Raw genomic sequence first — 18,221 nt, 5'->3', positions numbered from 1 at the left:
AAAAATAAAAAAATTAAAAAAACACTCGCTGCTGCTGCCTCCCATGCTAGCGGCCTCGGGAGAGCAGATCTCTTCGCCGTCCAAGTACACAGGAACGCTGCTGGGCTGCGTTCCTGTGGTGGTGGCGCGCTTAGGGGATCAAATTACACACTTCCGGGGGTTTCCCCCTCCCTTCGCCGGATGCAATTCGTCACGCTTAGGGGATCAAATTACACACTTCCGGGGGGGAGGGGGGAGGTCAAAAGGTCGTGATTAGGGTCATCAATCAAATCGAATCAAATTTTGTCATAACTTGTAGGGAGTATCTCTCTCCCAGGGTGATATTGTGGAGAGCAGGGAAACTATTTTACTGCTATTGTTAATAATCATCAACATTACTATTGCATTAATAATATAATCTGCAGCATTGATATTGCATTCAGATGTTTAAACAGTGTGTGTGTCTTTCAGAAAGACTAAGCCACAGGCTGACAGAGGCTGTGTAGAGGGTGAAGAGGAAGGAGGAGAGGACAGGGGCACCACAGGGGACTGTCCTCTCCCCCTTCCTCTTCACCCTCTACACCACAGACTTCAGCCACTGCACAGAGACCTGCCATCTTCAGAAGTTTTCTGATGACTCTGCGGTGGTTGGATGCATCAGCAGGGATGATGAGACAGAGTACCGGGCTGTGGTCGACTCCTTTGTCACGTGGTGTGAGCAGAATCCTCTGCAGCTCAACGTGGCAAAGACCAAGGAACTGATCGTGGACTTCAGGAAGACCAGGAAACACTTGACCCCTGTTTCAATCCAGGGGGTCAGTGTTGACATTGTGGAGGACTATATTGACAATAAACTGGACTGGGCTAAAAACACCACAGCACTTTACAGGAAGGGCCAGAGTCGTCTCTATTTTTTGAGGCGACTGAGGTCCTTCAGCATCTGCCAGAAAATGCTGAGGATTTTCTATGAGTCTGTTGTGGCCAGTGCGATCCTCTATGCTGTTGCATGCTGGGGGAGCAGGCTGAGGGTCGCAGATGCCAACAGACTCAATAAACTGATCCGTAAGGCCAGCAATGTTGTGGGGATGGAGCTGGACTCCCTCAAGGTGGTGTCGGAGAGGCGGATGCTGTCCAAGATAAAGACAATGTTGGATAACACCTCCCACCCACTCCATGACATGTTGGTCAGTCACAGGAGCACGTTGAGTGAGAGACTGAGATTACCGAAAAGCACCACTGAACCACACAGGAAATCTTTCCTGCCTGTGGCCATCTCCCTGTACAACGCATCCACTTAACACACTGTTTGCTGCTACAACTACACATGTTTCTTTTTCAGCTATTTATTTATGAGTGACTTATGTATGTATGTATGTATATGTATATATTGTACTATTCTTAGTTAGTGTATTGTCTGTCTTGTCTTAATGTTGGTTTATAATGGAGCACTGTAACAAAAAATAATTTCCCCCAGGGATCAATAAAGTATTCTGATTCTGATTCTGACAGGATATGCAGGCTTTGCAGAACTGAAACAGAAAGCAGAATCTAAGCGCAGGTTATTCTGAGGAGCTGGTTAGATGAGGCTATTTGAATAACTAGGTTATTCAAATTGCCTGGTATACTTTTATATCCTTTTATTAAGCTTTTAGTAGAGGTTCTTGATTAAAACATTTATTCAATATAGTACATATAGTTTCAATTAGGTTGTTACACATAAGGATGAGCCTCTGTTCTGGTGAAAGGTCAGAAGTGCAACGGGTGAGATGAGAGAGCATTTGAGGACGACATATACACACACACACACACACACACACACACACACACACACACACACACACACACTCAATTAGAGGGAATCATTTATAGGTGAGAGGTTAGTTATGTTTACTCGCAACTGTGAAAGAGGAACAGTTTCTTGTTGTCTCTGCAAGAAAGAGGAACAGGGTCTGGCAGGATGTGGGGCTCGTGTTCCAGACGAGATAGAAGACAATGTTCTTTTAAAAACCGTGTTAAAAGTCATTGTGGTTTTGATTTGACGTATGTATATATTCTGTCTGTGACGTATGAAGGGGCGTCATTAATTCAAACCCTGATGCTATAAAAATCTGTGTATGCTTTGATTAAGTCGAAGATCAGCCCTGTCTGCGAACGGAACTGGTCTTCCCACGCGTGTATTCATTAAAATCAATTGTTTGACCAAGATCTTCTGGACCATGGTTGTTTGTACTCTCCTTCCTCAATATTTGAACCTTAACAATATCTAAAACCTGCAGGACACCGGCACTCGAGGCCTGGAGTTGCCTACTCAGCTTCTACTTTAGCTATTATATTGTTTCTGTTGTTTATATTCTGTATTGATTCTATGCTGTAAGATGGAAACATGTTTTTTTTTTCAAACCCTGTTCTTGTTTTTTTCTGACACTAAAAATAAGCTGCCTGCCAAAAAAGTATTTTGCAGCACCACAGCAGTTTTTAACATACAACAAAATTATCCATGAACTTTAAAGACTGAAACAATCTATTTTTCAACCGGAAGTCGAATGATTGGTGATCCTGCTTCCTGTAAAAGCGTTCTTATCTCAGTGGCCTTGCAGGTCATCTACAATCCTCCAGTCACATCTGTCATCAGCAGCTCTCTTCTATAATCTGTTAACTTTTATGGCCAAACTAACCTTTTATAACCCTTTGTGTGATATTAAAACAATACAGGTTTTTACATTTCCTGTTTCACAAAGGTTTAAAAAAAAAAGCATGTCGAGAATTTAGACTTTTTGAATCCCTGTGACAGACTGGCGACCTGTCCAGGGTGTACCCTGCCTCTCGCCCTGTGACAGCTGGGATAGGCTCCAGCACCCCCCGCGACCCTGAAAAGGATAAGCGGAAGCGAATGGATGGATGGATGAATCCAGAATATTACATTAAAGGAATTTAGTAGAAGCAAAGCAAAAGATCAATCAAGTAATAATAATAATAATCACTTAATAAAATCACTTGAATTTTACTTACTTAATTAAGCTAATGTAGATTCCTAATACTGATCTTGGGTGGAATGAGAGAGAGGATGGGCTCATCCAGGCCTGAAGATGCATTTATTTCTGTTCCCTGTCAATATAATCCAATAGCAAAGTAACTCTATAGTGTTCTCCAATTACTTTGAAATGGTAATCCAACATTGTACGAGAAGAGAAAAAAGCCAAAAAATTATCATTCGTAAGTTCATAGTGTTCGGCAGCACCTAATCCTTTGGCTTTTTTTTTGCTGTAATTTCCAACTGTGAACTTCCAAGTCTGGATTTACTGATCATGCAGGAAACTAGAGGAAGAATCCTGAATGCTCCTAAGTGACCCCTTAGAAGCATTGATAGCCATTTGGCCATGTTGTATGCATGACTTCTACTCCCCCACCCTTCTTCCTCTAACCAAATGTGGTAAGAAGAAGAAGGCCAGAAGATGGGTATCCCATCCTTTGTTTCTTTTGCGTGTGAATATACATTCCTTTATATACTTCATGTATAATCATATATATTCTATTTATTACAAATTAATCTTGTGCATTTCAGGTTAAAGCTAAGAAAACTATATCACCAACCACCAAACAACTAAATCAGCAAATGAGAGCAGGTAAACGGATTCCACGCAAAGATGTAAACACAAAGCGTGGACGAAATGCATGAGAATCAGTGCGATGTCTTCAGCTTTCTCACTTGATGGCACGTACACGCCATCAGTGCTGAACGACGACATCTCACAGCTTATGATGCTGCAGGATTTGCCACTCTTCACCTCTTCCTTACAGATGCATCTGGAGATCAGCACACCTAAGGCTGATCTGTGAATGTGTGTGTGTGTGTGTGTGTGTGTGTGTGTGTGGGGGGGGGGGGGGGGGGGAATGCTCTTCAGTAGTTTTCCACCACTCTCCTCTTTGCCCTGGAGGGTTGCCCTCCCACAGGCTTGTAACTGTGGCCTCCAGTCCAGGGGGTGGGGGTTAGCTGTTCTCCTGCCCTGCACCCCAGCCCCCTCCCACTATGCAATCTACAGTCTCTCTAATTATACCAAGCAAGCTATTATCCTCAAAGAGCATCAGGTAATGTTCATATGTTGATTAACGGTTTTCTTCAGTTTTTGATCCACTGCAGAATATTTTTAAGGAAAAGCCAGGCCAGGAAAATCTCCTTCATGTTTTTCTGTGTTTTATCCTTAGTTACTTTGACACAAAGGCATCTGCTGTGTATATTGCATATGCTTAAACATCTGATGAAGTATCAGTACTGATAAATGATCAAAATTATAATATTTCTGACTGTCTGAGGAAAAATTGAATCGAATTGGAATCCAACCGATTCTAGAAATCAGTGATGATAACCAGCCCTAGTGCCAAGGTAGGTATCCCCCTGCGTCAGAAGCCCGCACTGGGCTGTCCAAATCATGGACAAACAGTATCCCACAGCTGTTTATGTTTTTAAACCCATTTTGAAGAGAGGCATTTTTTTAAATGTATTGATAGCATAATGTTAAATATTCTTACACAGTTAAAAAAAACTACACGTACAATAAATTAAACCATAAAGATTTCTGTTATTAAAAGAGTTTGTACTTTATTTTATTGCAACCTGTAATTTGTTTCAGTTTACTTGTATTTGTTTTATTGTTTACAAAAGGTTTGAGGTGCGAAATACACTGCAATGGTGTTTGAAAACAAAACATGCGTGTGTGTGTGTGTGTGTGTGTGGTTGGAGGATGTGTTTGTGTTTTGGGGGTTATAAAACAAGATGATAGATACAAGATAATAGATAATATGCAACTTAACAGTTGTATTTTATCTATTGGGGGATGGGTGTGGCTGGGCTGATGACGGTAACAGAAAAGAGTGGCAATTTATATTTTTATTAGTATTTTTAAGGATTAAAGATGGTATTTATTATTAGGCTTTTTTTAAAAAAGTGTTTATCACCCAACATCGTTTCATTGTTGAAAAAAAAGGGCTCCGAGGGAGGGTGTTACCGCTCTTCCAGCCACGCCCATCTGCGCTGCACAAACACCTCCTCTTCCTGCCTTTCTCAGTTCTCCGTTCTGCTTTTCCTGCTCCCGCGTTACTCATGTTGGATTTACCTTTGTATTTTATGTATAGATGCAGTTGCAATTGTGCAGTCTGAGCCACAGAGTTCCAGTTTGTTTTTAACCGCATCGGTTTGTGGACTTTGCTTTTTGCTTGATTTTTATTTTTCCCGCCTGTTTCCTGTTTGTGTCTCACTGCTTGCCTCAGATCTCCCTCAGCAGCCTTTTCCAGCATTACTTCTAACAAAAGGTGAGCAGTTTGAACTTTTAATCTGAATTTAATATCACTGTCTCTGATTATATGTGCATTAAAGGAGAAGTCGATCACGAATGTCTAACCAGTAAAGCAGTATTGTCTGGTTAAATATTGCATTTTATCTTACAGTTTATCTTACATTTCTTGGTCATGGATGATTTCGTAAGAACCAAACTGGTTGAATGGGGGCTTAGTGAGTGGGTGGAAAAATTTAAAGGTAAAGTATTAACGTGAATCCCTGATGGGTACAGATATTGATTCTGATGTGATCTGTGAAGTAAGTTGAGAATAATCTTTATCTCTTCAACTTTATTTTTAATTACAGATCAAGAAATTGATGAAGAAAATATTTTTGAGCTTGATGATCGAGAAATTGAGAATTTGATCACAAAAGCTGGACCAAGAATGAGATTCAAGAAGAACCTCAAGCTGTTAAAGGTAATTAAGTTCTTTGACAATCATTGCTATTTTAGTGAACAGAGGTGACTTTATCTGTATATTTAAAAATGCACTGGCAGTAATAATCAGTGATGGGAAAAACCGCGTTAAAAGCAGCTCTTTTACTTTTTTTCTGTAACTGGTAATCTGAGTAATTACTATTTCTATCGTTTTGTCTTGATGCATCAATCATGCAGATAAGTAAATCTCCAAAACTTGATTCTGTTCATCTGGACGTAGCGTTTTGTGTGAGAACCGTTTCGTCACTCATCCAAGTGACCTCTTTAGTTTCAGCTGACTGCAGTGCATTTGCATAATGACTGAAACCAGTCCAGTGAAGGAACAATGGGCTGGGAGGTCAGTTCCTTAATGTTAATTATGCAAATTCTCATGACCATTGATCAACAACCACTGACCAAAACCCACTGATCAATGGCCATGAATACCATTCAGAGAGTTGGGGAATGGCTGCAATTACAGCATTCTAAGATGGCGAAAGATGTACCCTTAGGCCCCCTCCTCGAAGTCAGAACAGAATCACCAATTACCAGAGTTTGATTCCTGGCGAGTGTTTTGCCAAGTGGGCAAAAACAGTTAGATGCATGAACAGGTTGGTGGTGTACCGGGGACTTCTGTTTAAGACTATGCTTCCTCCTCACCATCACCCAGTCATCTTGTTTACCCGACTGTTCGGGACAATTTGCCAGAGGGAGCTAGCCTTTGACTGGACAGGCTAAAGGGGCCTGGCTAGCTATAGGATTTTTAAGGGTGCGAAGCAAAGTCTCCAATTCTGTGATAAGGTAATTTATAATGTATTCTTCATCAGTCTGCTAGTTATAAATATAACTGCATTTAAGTTTGTTGATTGTAAAACTTGTATGCTAGTGTCCTTCAAATGTTGTTAAAGAGCAATGCCAATGCAAATAGTAATAATTTCCTGTATAACTCATATTCATCCTCAGGTCTTGCCATCCACAAGTGATACAGGTGAGACACATGTATCGTATTTATTGCATCTCATATTATTCTGTGTTTGCATAAAATATTGGTGCCTTTCAATCTACATAACTTTACTAAGAATAACTTTCAATGCTGAGAGAAACACATTTTTTGTTCTTATTTTTTGTTCTTATTTTTTGTTGTTTTTATACAATCAGGAAAGAGAAAATCTGATCTTCAAAGTGATGCCAGCAGGTTGCAGTCACCAGCTAAGCGACAGCGTCTGTCTATGCCAGGATTTGCAGGTATTTACGTCTCTTTCTAAACAGTGTCACAGTTTAAGACACTATAGGGTTAAATTTCTGTGCAGCACAATTTGTCCAACATGCCAGTTTCATCTTTGATGCTAGAAATTACTTTTTCTTTGGCCTGTTGTCAAAATTTAACAGTCAGCTTGATGTATGGTATAGTAAGTTTGATTGGTAAGTGGTCACATTATGGTCCTGATATACTCTAATTCACACAGGTTTGTTTTGTTTGTTTGTTTTTTTACATGAGATTTTACATTTTCTGTTTATTCTAGTCTATTTGTTTTAAATAGTTTTTGCCTTTCTTTGTCCACAGAATCAATCATACTGTCTGATGTGAAAAGCATCATGACATTTGTACATGCCAGACTAAATGACCAAGACAAACTCGGTGATTTCTTAAAGTGAGTATTAAGTTTTTTCATATTTTGTAATGTATGGGCCTGGTTCCACTCCTGATCATGTGACAGTTTCACAAACAGATCAAAGAGAGATTGTGTTTGAAGAAACCAAAAATGCAGAAAATATCTGTAAAACATCCTCAAAAACTGCTAGTTATGTGTAATTGAGTCACACAGAGAAGATGGTCCCTTTTCAAGAGTCTTGACACACGCAAAAATAAGCAGTATATTCACATGATCAGAACAATTAAAATGATTCAGTCCAAACAAACTTTATGGATGTCACACTGGTTACACCAAGATACAGTCACAGGAATGAGTAACTACATTGATGAGGATTTATTAACCTAAATGCACTAATTGCACGTCTTTGGACTGTTGGAGAAAGCCAAAGTACCTGGAGAGAGCCGAGGCAAACATGAAAAGACAACACGTTCTCACTCCCAAAGCGTAACATGTTATGCTATGTGACAAATCGTCGGTATATTACGCTTCTGGCCACCCAACACGTCCCTATAATACGAAATCAGAAAAATGAAATGCTAACTCCGGGTCCGATAACAGGCAACCCACCCGCAGTAGATGCGCTCGGTGTGAGGTCTCGCAGCAAGCTATCAAATACGGTGCATTTCTGGGCTTTTAAAAAAAACGCTATGCGTCGCCAGGTGTTTCATCGGATTTGAGGTGTTACCTCCTTTGACAGTATCACAGTATCAGCTTAAAGCACTTGTTGCAGCCTGCTGAGTTTGCATCTTTTGCTGTGAAGTACAGCCAGGCTTTTGACCGCTTCGCCTTGGGCATTTTTAATCTGTAGCTCTGCTCTAAAAGAACGTACGTACCTGGACCCGCCTACTATCCTCGGAAACGTAAAATGATTGGCTAGAAGTGTATCACAGCTCAGGGAATAAAAGCACCGAAATAAAGCACCGAAATGTGCGCTGCTTTTCGGTCTGGTTACTACCGTTTATGTCAGATGGTACCCATCCCTAATTATGGGTATGTTACAATGTACACGGTATGAAGGTATTTTATGAATATGCTATAACTATAAGTATGTACAGGCTGTAGTGAGTGTACAAACTATGTACAGGCTATGAACAGGATTTAAATATGGTTAAAAATATGAAAACTATACAGAAATATGAAATATGAACTATACTGATTGTAGATATACAATTGTGAGTATTAATAAACAGTTGTAAACAGTTGTAGAACTATAATTATTGTATTGTACAGAATGATTGTCTATACAGCATTTACAGTAGTGCAGTTCAGATCAGTGAGATATGTGGGTAATTTCTACAGTGGTTATATAAAGTGCTAGTGGTTGTAAGGTTGGTGAACCACCACCTGAACCGGTCCATGTTATTATTTTGTGTATGAGGGTACAGTTGGCCATTTGTTTGTTTTGTCCATTGTGTGTGTGTTCAGTTATAGGTGGTTGTAGGTGTGTGTATGTTCAGTCCATGAGTTTAATGTGGGTCAGAGTTCAGGAGTCTGACAGTTGTGGGGAAGAAGCTGTTACCACTACCTGATGGTCTTAGTCCTGTGGCTCATGTAGCGCCTCCCAGAGGGCAGGAGTCGAAGAGTCCTTGTGCTGGGTGACTGGGGCCTCTGATGATTTTCCCAGCCCTTTTCAGACACTTTCCTGTAGATGTCTTGTATGGCAGGAAGTGGTCTTTCACCGATGCGCTGGGCGGTTTTCATGACCCTCTGCAACGCCTTCCGGTCCGAGGCAGAGAAGCTCCCATACCAGACTGTTATACAGTTAGTCAGGATGCTCTCGATGGTGCAGCAGTAGAATTTCACCAGGATGTCTGAGGACAGGTGGTTCTTCCTCAGAGTCCTCAGTAAGAAGAGGCGCTGGTGAGCCTTCTTGACCAACTTGGAGCAGTTGGTCGTCCAGATGAGATCCTCGGAGATGTGGACTCCAAGGAGCTTGAAGCTGCTCACATAATCCACAGCCGTCCCTTTAATGTAGATGGGTGGATGTGGGTCAGCTTTCCTCCTGTAGTCCACGATGAGCTCCTTGATCTTCTCGGTGTTAAGCAGCAGGTTGTTGGTGTCGCACCACTCAGCCAGATGATAGTTTGGTTCCATATTCACCAATTAGTTTCTTGTGTCAGTCTGTTTGGTGTGTTGGTTCTTTGTTTAGCTATTTTACGTTATACTTTTGACTTAACAGCAGTACAACTATAGATCACAGAATGATTTATTAGTAAAATAAAACTATCAAAGTTAAGACCAACAAAGACTGATATTTTTAGGAGGTTTTGGTGACTTAACTACATTTTTTGCTGTTCCTGTTATCTACCAACTCTTGGGGGAAACATTTTAGCTTTAACTGACACAAAAAGGAAGATGCTGATCAAAACAACATACAGTAAACAATTAGTGGTGTATGTGTATAAAACTAAAATATTTAGTGATATTTCATTTGATGATCACTACCATGATTATAACTCTCTTTGAAACTCTCTTTTTTAAAGCGTGCATAAAAAGTTTTCATGACTGAATCAATTAACCCATATTTAAAATCTCGTTCATCAGGAAAAAGATCAGTGATTTGGAGACAGACAAGAGGGAGCTGGTTGGTGTCTTTGGTAAAACCGGGGCTGGAAAGAGCTCTTTGATAAATGCCATCATTGAAGAGAAGAATCTTTTACCTTCAGGAAGCATCAATGCCTGCACCTCAGTCATGATCAAAGTGGAAGCCAACGCACACAACAAGTATGAAGCAGAAATTGAGTTCATCACAAAGGAGGTAAAATGAATTCTCAAATTTGATTTGTACTTAAAACTAAATCATTTGTTATAGTGCAGTTCTTGGAGCTTAAGGCTGGGTACATGCCTCAATAAATTGCTTGTCATCTATTTTTGTAGGAGTGGAAAGATGAGTTGTGGTCATTTCATCAGCTTCTTGACAATAATGAAAATCAGGAAAAGGAAGGCGATGATGATTATCGTGATGCTGTTGAAAAGCTGTCAGCACTTTATGGAGAAGAATGGAAAGAAAAGTCCTCTGAAAACCTCATGGAGAACAAATATTTCAAAGAAATTCCAGAATTTCTCCAATCCAGGCGGAAGATATTGAGATGTGAATCAGTAAGACAAACTCATATTGCTACTATAACAGACAGGGGACACACAGGGGATGCTGGGAAGGGGACACAGGTGAAACTAGGACATCTTGGACACAAAAAGGGAACTGACCAAATAAACAAAAGACTAAGGCTACGTTCACACTGCAGGCGAAAGCGCATCAAATCCGATTTTTTTGACACTATGCGACCCATATCCGATCATGGTGTGACAGTGTGAACGGTGCAAATCCGATATTTTCAAATCCGATCTGGGTCACTTTTGTATGTGGTACTGAATCCGATACATATCTGATGTTTTAGAAAGCGACTGCTGTTTGAACGGTGCATTAAATCCGTCTTTTACGTCACCGACACAAGACAGAGGCCAATTATCAGCGCCGGAGAAGCGCCCGAGAAGACATCGCGGTCGCTTCCTGGCCATCCAGTGTAGATGTCAGTGAAACTGTTGGGAAGACAACGTTGGAGAAACGTGAACATTTTATTTGTACTGTATAATCTGCAGATTCTGACAGAAATCTGCAACTATCCTTTGAAGCACCGCTCCTCTCTAAAACAGCAATAAGGATATTTATTAGGTTATTTACATTATTATGTAAATAACAAAATAACTTAAAGCAAAAATTGGGAAACGTAAAGTCTGAAGTCTTTATATTAACGGCCATCTGTCAAACAATACTGTTTGCTCTGGGTCTAAAGAGCGCGCTGTGTGTGAAGTCTTCTTTTGCGCATGCGGGCCGCTTTAAGCGTTCACACTAGAGCGCGTTTGCTGTCGCATTTTATTTGTAGTGTGAACGAGCAGACAAAAAAATTGGATTTGATCAAAAAATCGGAATTGAGCATTACGACCTGCAGTGTGAACGTAGCCTAAGAACTAAAAACATATCTCACTTCTGAAAATAGCATGCAGCATAGATTCAAAAGTCCAAAAAACAAAACACTGAAAACAGATCCAGTGATCAAAACAAAACAGATCTTACTGAGATCCCACAATGATCTTTAGATGATCACATTGCCAGAAAAAATAAATCTGTTCTTGTAATAACTGGTTAACAAGACCCAAGTTTGGTCCAGGTCCGTGATGTAGAGCATGATTGTTTTTATTTTAAATAATCGCAGTAAGAACCTTTTCCCTTATCACACAACAGTGATCAGTTCCCTATTTTAACCTACTCTTACACTTTAAATCGCACCGTAGAAATTCACTGCTGAGCAAATTCAGCAAAGACTGAATCAAAGTGGCCACAAAGTAAATCAGTGTCTGACAGTCAGTTAAAGTGGACAACTGTGCAAAATGCCGACATGAAGTAGTTTCTGCTAATAGTAATACTGGCTGTTGAGAACAAGAGTGTTCATAGCATGATTTAAATAGAGAATAAAAAATCAAATAAATCATAAAAATCTATTTTCATTTTGGATTTGATTGATGTTTTTCTTGGTCCAATATAACACAAGGGGAAGCTTGTACATGACACAATCTGATCATTTAAATCTAAAACTGAACACTAATTACTTAACCTTTTTTATGTCACTGACTTTTTAATGAATTCTATGAAGCACATTCTGTGAGGACTGAAATTAAACTGCACTGCTTTACTTTCATTATTTATTGCAGGCTAATGAACTTTCTGCACAATTTGTCAAGTACACAAGAAGTGAGTCAAAACAAGGAGAAGGCAATGAAGGAAAAAAGTGGTTTTGGCCACTAGTGAAGTGTGTGACTGTCAGGGTGCCAAACAATCCTTTTCTCCAGCATGTCACACTTGTGGACCTTCCTGGAAATGGCGACTGTAACAAGAGCAGAGATCAGATGTGGAAAGGGGTAATTCACATTTACTGCTCTTTGCTTATACTGTGTTGTCTGTAAACAGTCATCTTTCAATGAAGCACTGAGACATGTTATTCTCCTTTCAGATAGTTGGAGAGTGTTCTACTGTGTGGATTGTGACTGAAATTAACCGAGCAGCATCAGAGAAAGAGGCCTGGGAGATCCTGGAAAGTGTCAGTAGTCTGATTGGAAATGGTGGCGAATGTCAGCAAATTCACTTTATCTGCACCAAGTCTGATCTTCTTGATGATTCTGATGATCTGTAAGTACATTTTGAATGCTGAGCAACTACACGGTGTTTCCATGTAAGATAAACCCAGGCTAGAATGAAACACAGAGTTTAGCCTTTTTTTTTTTTTAATAATACAGAACATTTGGGTCAAAGGGAGTCTGAGATGCAGATACAATTTTATAAAGTTTATTGAATATGGTGGACTGAGTAATAAAGAAAGAGGGAGTGGAATAGTGGAGAGTGGCAAAGGTAGTAGATTTTTTTTAGTTGTAGAGGGACAGCAAGAGAGAAGAGGGTGAGCAATAACAGAGCAGGAGGAGAAAGAGTTGCAACTGGCATCATTGCAGCTTTTATGTATGCACAACTGATGTGAAGTTTAATAGGTTTATTTACAATGAAAGAAAAATATAAACTGAATAAACTAATATGAGCTGGTGAATTAGTGGAGAACACCACCGTAGGTGGTAGAGATGCAGTGCCACAGGCAGTCTTTAAATACAATCTAGGCGATGACAATGAGTTATATGTGTGCGACAGTCAGGGAAAGCTCAGCTTGGTCAGAAAGGGAGCCTCCCACATTTCCGCCTAAAGGCCAAGGCTACGTCCACAGCTACACTGGTATTTTTGAAAACATAGCTTTTTCTATCGGTTTGGGCTTTTCATCCACACGTAAATGGCGTTTTGGATCACTGAAAACTGAGATTTTTATAAACTCCTGCCAGCGTGGAGATTTTCGAAAACAGTTTTTGCATTTACCCGTGGACGAGGAATACGAGGAGTTAGTCACGCAACATCAAACATGACGCCACGCTGTGCGCCACGTGATTGTTTACATTTGATGAATTTTCAAAATGGGAGACAGAAACAAAATACTATCTGCATTTTTTTACACGCTTACATGTACACATGCAGTTACTGCCCTTCTACTTAGAAAGACAGAGGTGTCAGAGTAAAATACACAGACGCTGTCACAACCCAAGTCCTAACACCAATGCCTTTTTCATTTTTTAATAAATTTAATTTTTTTAAATTAAATATATGTATGCATGCATTTTGTCCATTCTTAGTTGTGAGTCTACACCAGCCGTATTTCAGAGAGCTGTGACTCATGATTATAAATCACTAAGACAAATGTAAAATTGTCAGTTTTTTTCTTTATTGAATAAACTCTGGCCAAAAGAGCTAGTGAGATAAAATCCAAAATACAGTTTAGTTATTAACATTTGAAATAATGAAGGCACTTGAAAAGAAAAGAGGGCATAATTCTAGTAAGTTAGGATTTGGCATGTTCTTGACAGCGTTTGACTTTGTTTTTGCGTTTACATGTGAACAGAGATATTTTTTAAAAAGTGCACACGTCGATGCGATTTTTAAAAAATGAAAAAACACCTTTGTACGTGGGGACGTAGCCCAAGAGTAAATCAAAACCACCCAGCCTGCCCCAGATTAATGATGGTGATAATAGTGATGATGGTAACAGTACATATATGCACATTTGTTGTAGTTCATCAGCTGATATCCATGATCGAATAGTTAAAAGAAACATTCATGCCAAGGATGGAGTAAGGGAAGCATTCAACAAGCGAACCAAGATTAAGGTGAGTTTTATAGGCTTACAGAAAATAATACAGACTCTCCACAGTTGCAAAGATGCTTTAAAATTAAATCATTTTTCCGCAGAAACACTTCACTGATGACAGTTTCAAAGTGTTCACAGTGAGCTCCAAAGAGTTCCTAAAAGGGAAGCATCTAAATCCAGATGAAACTGGTGAGTGAAGTCTCCGTTTTGCTAACAGAATATAAACAGCTGAAATGCACATGTTGTTTTAGTTTGCTCTGACTGAAAGAAGAATTATTTAATTTGAATTTAAGTAATGTCAAACTGGCACTGAAATTTCTTCTCAACAGAAATACCTCAACTTCAGGGATTTTTGCAAGATCTCAATGACTGTCACTCAGAGACAGTAAACTATGTGAATGGAGCTCACGGGATTCTGTCTCTGATTCACGGAGCCAACTCCAGAGGAGTGGTAAGGTCAACTAATGCTGGGAATACACTGCGATTTTTTTCAGTCGCGTTATTCAGCTTCTGCGCAAACTGTACGATTGAATCGCAGGGGTGAGAAGTTCGTAGGTCACGGTGCAGGGTCTCACACTATATGGCCTGATGTGCTCACACTGTGCGTCCATAACACATAACACAAAATCTATCTCTCCCTCTCTGTCTTTTACTCACACAGACACACACACCACCACCATCAACATTACTAAATTGCTAATGAAAAACGCAGCTGCAAATGAGCAGCAATATCCATCCAACTATTTTCACGGTTGTTGTGGTCGTGATAATTTTGTGAGGCCACATCGAAAAGACTCAGATGAGCTTGCCAAAGTTCTACAAGTTGTGCCTCCATCGCTTATGTCCAGATCACACGCTCCACTGCCGTGCTGCTGCTCCACCTTTTCACTTCTGAAAGATGGAGCTGTGTGCGCAGTGTGAGAGGCTGCGTTGACACCCTCGCAACGAGCGACAGGATTTCAAACAGGTTTGATTTTCTTACGAGATCGGGAACTGATCGTGAGGTATTAATCGCTTCTTGTTACCCCACGTATACTACACGATGCATGACACACGATTAGGGGAAAACTTGGACCAATCCCGAAAACGGTCGCACGACTGAAAAATCGTCTCAAAATGGACCATAAATCGCAGAGTGTATGCCCAGCATTAAAAGATACACATTCTCTTACATGTTGAGATTTCCAAATTTTTTCGAGTATCTTGTTTTTATAATCTATTAATTTATGATTTATTAATTGATTCATTTATTTTTGCTGTTCTATTTTACTTCTCAGGTTCTTATTACAGGACAGTGACTTTTAAAATCAATTGATTTCATAAATATATACGAAACAACAAGTTGTTTTTCTGACTTTATTCCTTCAAAAATTTTCAGGATGATAAAAAACCCGAGGTGTGTGCAGAACTTGAGAAAAACACGAACATCCAACTTCGTAATGTCAACAAAGAAATGGAAGACACCTATACGGCTTTTGAAAAATATCTTGATGATGGCGTTGAGAAATCCAAAGGATCATATGGAGAAAAACTCAAGAACGTCTTGTATCGTGTATGTATTTTAAATATAGTTACAACAAAACAACATATTTTACATGAATATGTGTTTAAATACTTCTTCTTTTCTTTTCTGTTTTAGGGAAAGAAGGGTGGTGCTTTTCACAAGATACTGAAGTGTGTTGTTAAGAATGGTGGCGTCCACAAACCAAAGAAAGGGACCCTAATTAACCTTAATATGAAGTTGGCTTCCTGTCTGATTGACAGCATTGATGATGAATTCAGAAAGACCTTCCCGTAAGAAAAGACAAGTTCTAAACAGTCACATAATATTATCCAAGATATATAATCATAACATATAAACTTGCCAATTCTGCCATTAATAACCACAATGTTTATATGTTTTAGAAATGACTCAGAACGTGGAGCATTCAATGGAGTCATCGATACATTTTCTCTTAACACTGATTCTCTGTTTGAAAAGTACAAAAATGCTGAACTGCAGCTCAGATTTCTCAAGACAGAGGTAAGAGATGAAACTTTACTGACATAATGGACAGTAAATGGAAAACATGAAAAATTAACCTTAGTTTTATGGCTTGATGTGATTTCAAGTGATGTTCATCCATATTTCATGTTTGTTCTCTAAGGAAGAAAAAATTAAGGCAAAACTGAACAGAACGATGCGGAAACAGAAGAAAAGAGTCTACAGCAGTCTGACAGAGACAATTGAAGACATTATGGATGAAGGCTACAAGAGTAAGAAATAAGATAAGAGATTCACAAAAACACATATTTATATTTATCATTATTCAGAAAGAGAAATCTGATTGGAGCTTTCTGTCTTATTGTAGAGGCTGCAGAATTTAGTGGAAAAGACACGCTGTACAACATGAGGGAGACTATTACGGACCACGTGCACTCAAAGGAGGACATGTTTGAGAGGGCAAAAAATACCATGTTGGAGAAATTGCACACTTTGATGGTTTGTCATGTTTTATGAAAAAATGGGATGAACATATGAAGGCTTTTTCCATATTTAACTGGAATAGACTTACACAAAAATATGTTTCCATTTATGTTTTTATGCAGTATCTGAGAACCTTCTAAATTTAATTGTATTTGACTTAACACAATATTTTGATCTGTGATAAGTAATAACCATTTTTAAAATAGGAAAAAATCCTGAAGACTCTGGAGGAAACTATGAAGGAATCCATTGAACGTTCATTCAAGACTGATGGGGGCTTACTCCCAGGTAAACAGGACAATTTGCTGTATTTACATTTGATAAAGCTTCCTTCCTTTTCTCTTTATCTTTGAAATCTTTCACCTGATAGCACAGTGTATTTACCTATTTGTCTCTCTATTTTTAAAATTAACTTATAATTTACAGTCACACACACTATTACGTGAGTCACTCTTGGGGAGGAAACAATTCAAAAAATGTTTTGTTTTTCAGATGTTTCAACAGAGCTTGAGATGGTGAAGAAACATTATGATAAACTTGTAGGCACTCCAGATGATGAAACATCACTAACTGAGTAAATTCTTATACGTCATCATCAGTATTACATAGAATATTTTACATTTAAAAAAATATATATATATTTTGGTCCTTATTGCTCATTGTTAAACCTTTTTTTGGATGTTTCAGATTTGCTGACCAGGTAGAAACTGCAGAAACCTGGACACAAACAGGTCTTACCAGAGGAAGTGCTGTTTAAAACAAAAAACCATCCGATTTGGTCTCAATCATTTTCAGTTGTTTTTATTTGGTCCCTTTAAAAGTTGTTTGGTGACATTTGACTTTGATTTTGTGAATGTCATTATAAGTGATTGTGGACTTTTATTTCTGTAAGACATATTTATCTTTTAATGTTTTAAATATTGAGGCTGACAAAGAAGTTTGCGGAAAACTGAAAGAGATTCACATCACATCACTCTACATATATTTCAAATCTATTTTAATCGTTTTATTTTATGAGTTTAGTTATGGTTCATTCAGATGACAATGCAATGATATAGCACATTTCAGTACATATAAAATCAGTGTACTTAACACACTAGATAAAAAATGGTAACACTTTATAATACAGCCCACAACTAAGGTGTAATTAAATGGAACATCAATGTATTTTATCTAAAATTAAAATTAAAATTGTGATTATATTTACCTACAAATATTTAAAGGTAACAAGTCATCCAGACCATTGTTCCAAGATTTTTAGTATTAATGACTCCTAAAATTTATCTTGTAAACGTTGATTGGTCAGTTAGGGTAAGTAGCTCTATCTCCATGCAGCTACAGGACTAGTTTTATCCCTCTACATTGTGTCCATCTTTTCCTCCAATAAATGTTTAATTTTAGTAGTTCTTTTCATTATGGAATTAACTGTCTGATTATGAGATTCAAAGTAGTTTTTCATCTCAACCTTTCACACTCAAATATGTGTTTTTGACAGGTTTTCATACATTAGAGCCACAGCAGAGGGTGTTTTTCTTAAAAACAATATCTGAATTGGGATTAGATGGATTTGTGTATGAAAAACACAACTAGTCATAAATTTATTTGTAAAACTTAAAGTTTCTGGGGGTTTTTTCCA

At 38.7% G+C, this 18,221-nt stretch overlaps 1 protein-coding gene across 1 annotated transcript; it reads left to right on the top strand.

Moving 5' to 3' along the window:
* Nucleotides 1–4,876: 4,876 nt before the first annotated feature.
* LOC146576153 (nuclear GTPase SLIP-GC-like) lies at nucleotides 4,877–17,985 on the top strand. The gene is made up of 21 exons (XM_085271224.1): nucleotides 4,877–5,286; nucleotides 5,422–5,509; nucleotides 5,618–5,730; nucleotides 6,693–6,717; nucleotides 6,888–6,974; nucleotides 7,294–7,381; nucleotides 9,929–10,142; nucleotides 10,262–10,483; nucleotides 12,095–12,301; nucleotides 12,394–12,569; nucleotides 14,044–14,137; nucleotides 14,220–14,307; nucleotides 14,448–14,569; nucleotides 15,497–15,670; nucleotides 15,758–15,912; nucleotides 16,024–16,141; nucleotides 16,266–16,374; nucleotides 16,470–16,600; nucleotides 16,792–16,873; nucleotides 17,078–17,159; nucleotides 17,273–17,985. The coding sequence occupies exons 2-21, from the start codon at nucleotides 5,443–5,445 to the stop codon at nucleotides 17,340–17,342; spliced, it is 2,424 nt and encodes an 807-aa protein (XP_085127350.1). The 5' UTR covers nucleotides 4,877–5,286; nucleotides 5,422–5,442; the 3' UTR covers nucleotides 17,343–17,985.
* Nucleotides 17,986–18,221: the final 236 nt, after the last annotated feature.

This window comes from Mchenga conophoros, linkage group LG4 (genome assembly GCF_057382185.1).
Source record: "Mchenga conophoros isolate Kocher_MC1m ecotype Shallow Benthic linkage group LG4, M_conophoros_male_GT1.1, whole genome shotgun sequence".
Classification (NCBI taxonomy): Eukaryota; Metazoa; Chordata; class Actinopteri; order Cichliformes; family Cichlidae; genus Mchenga; species Mchenga conophoros.
The sequence above is the reverse complement of the archived record's forward strand: the minus strand, read 5'-3'. Positions and strand labels throughout refer to the sequence as shown.

What these genes read in the sequence shown, in the direction of transcription:
- LOC146576153 (XM_085271224.1), top strand. Translation starts at nt 5,443, where the DNA reads ATGGATGATTTCGTAAGAACCAAACTGGTTGAATGGGGGCTTAGTGAG. An exon ending in TCTAAATCCAGATGAAACTG is followed by an intron (nt 14,308 to 14,447) that starts GTGAGTGAAGTC and finishes TCTTCTCAACAG; the next exon opens with AAATACCTCAACTTCAGGGA. An exon ending in TCAAGAACGTCTTGTATCGT is followed by an intron (nt 15,671 to 15,757) that starts GTATGTATTTTA and finishes TTTCTGTTTTAG; the next exon opens with GGAAAGAAGGGTGGTGCTTT.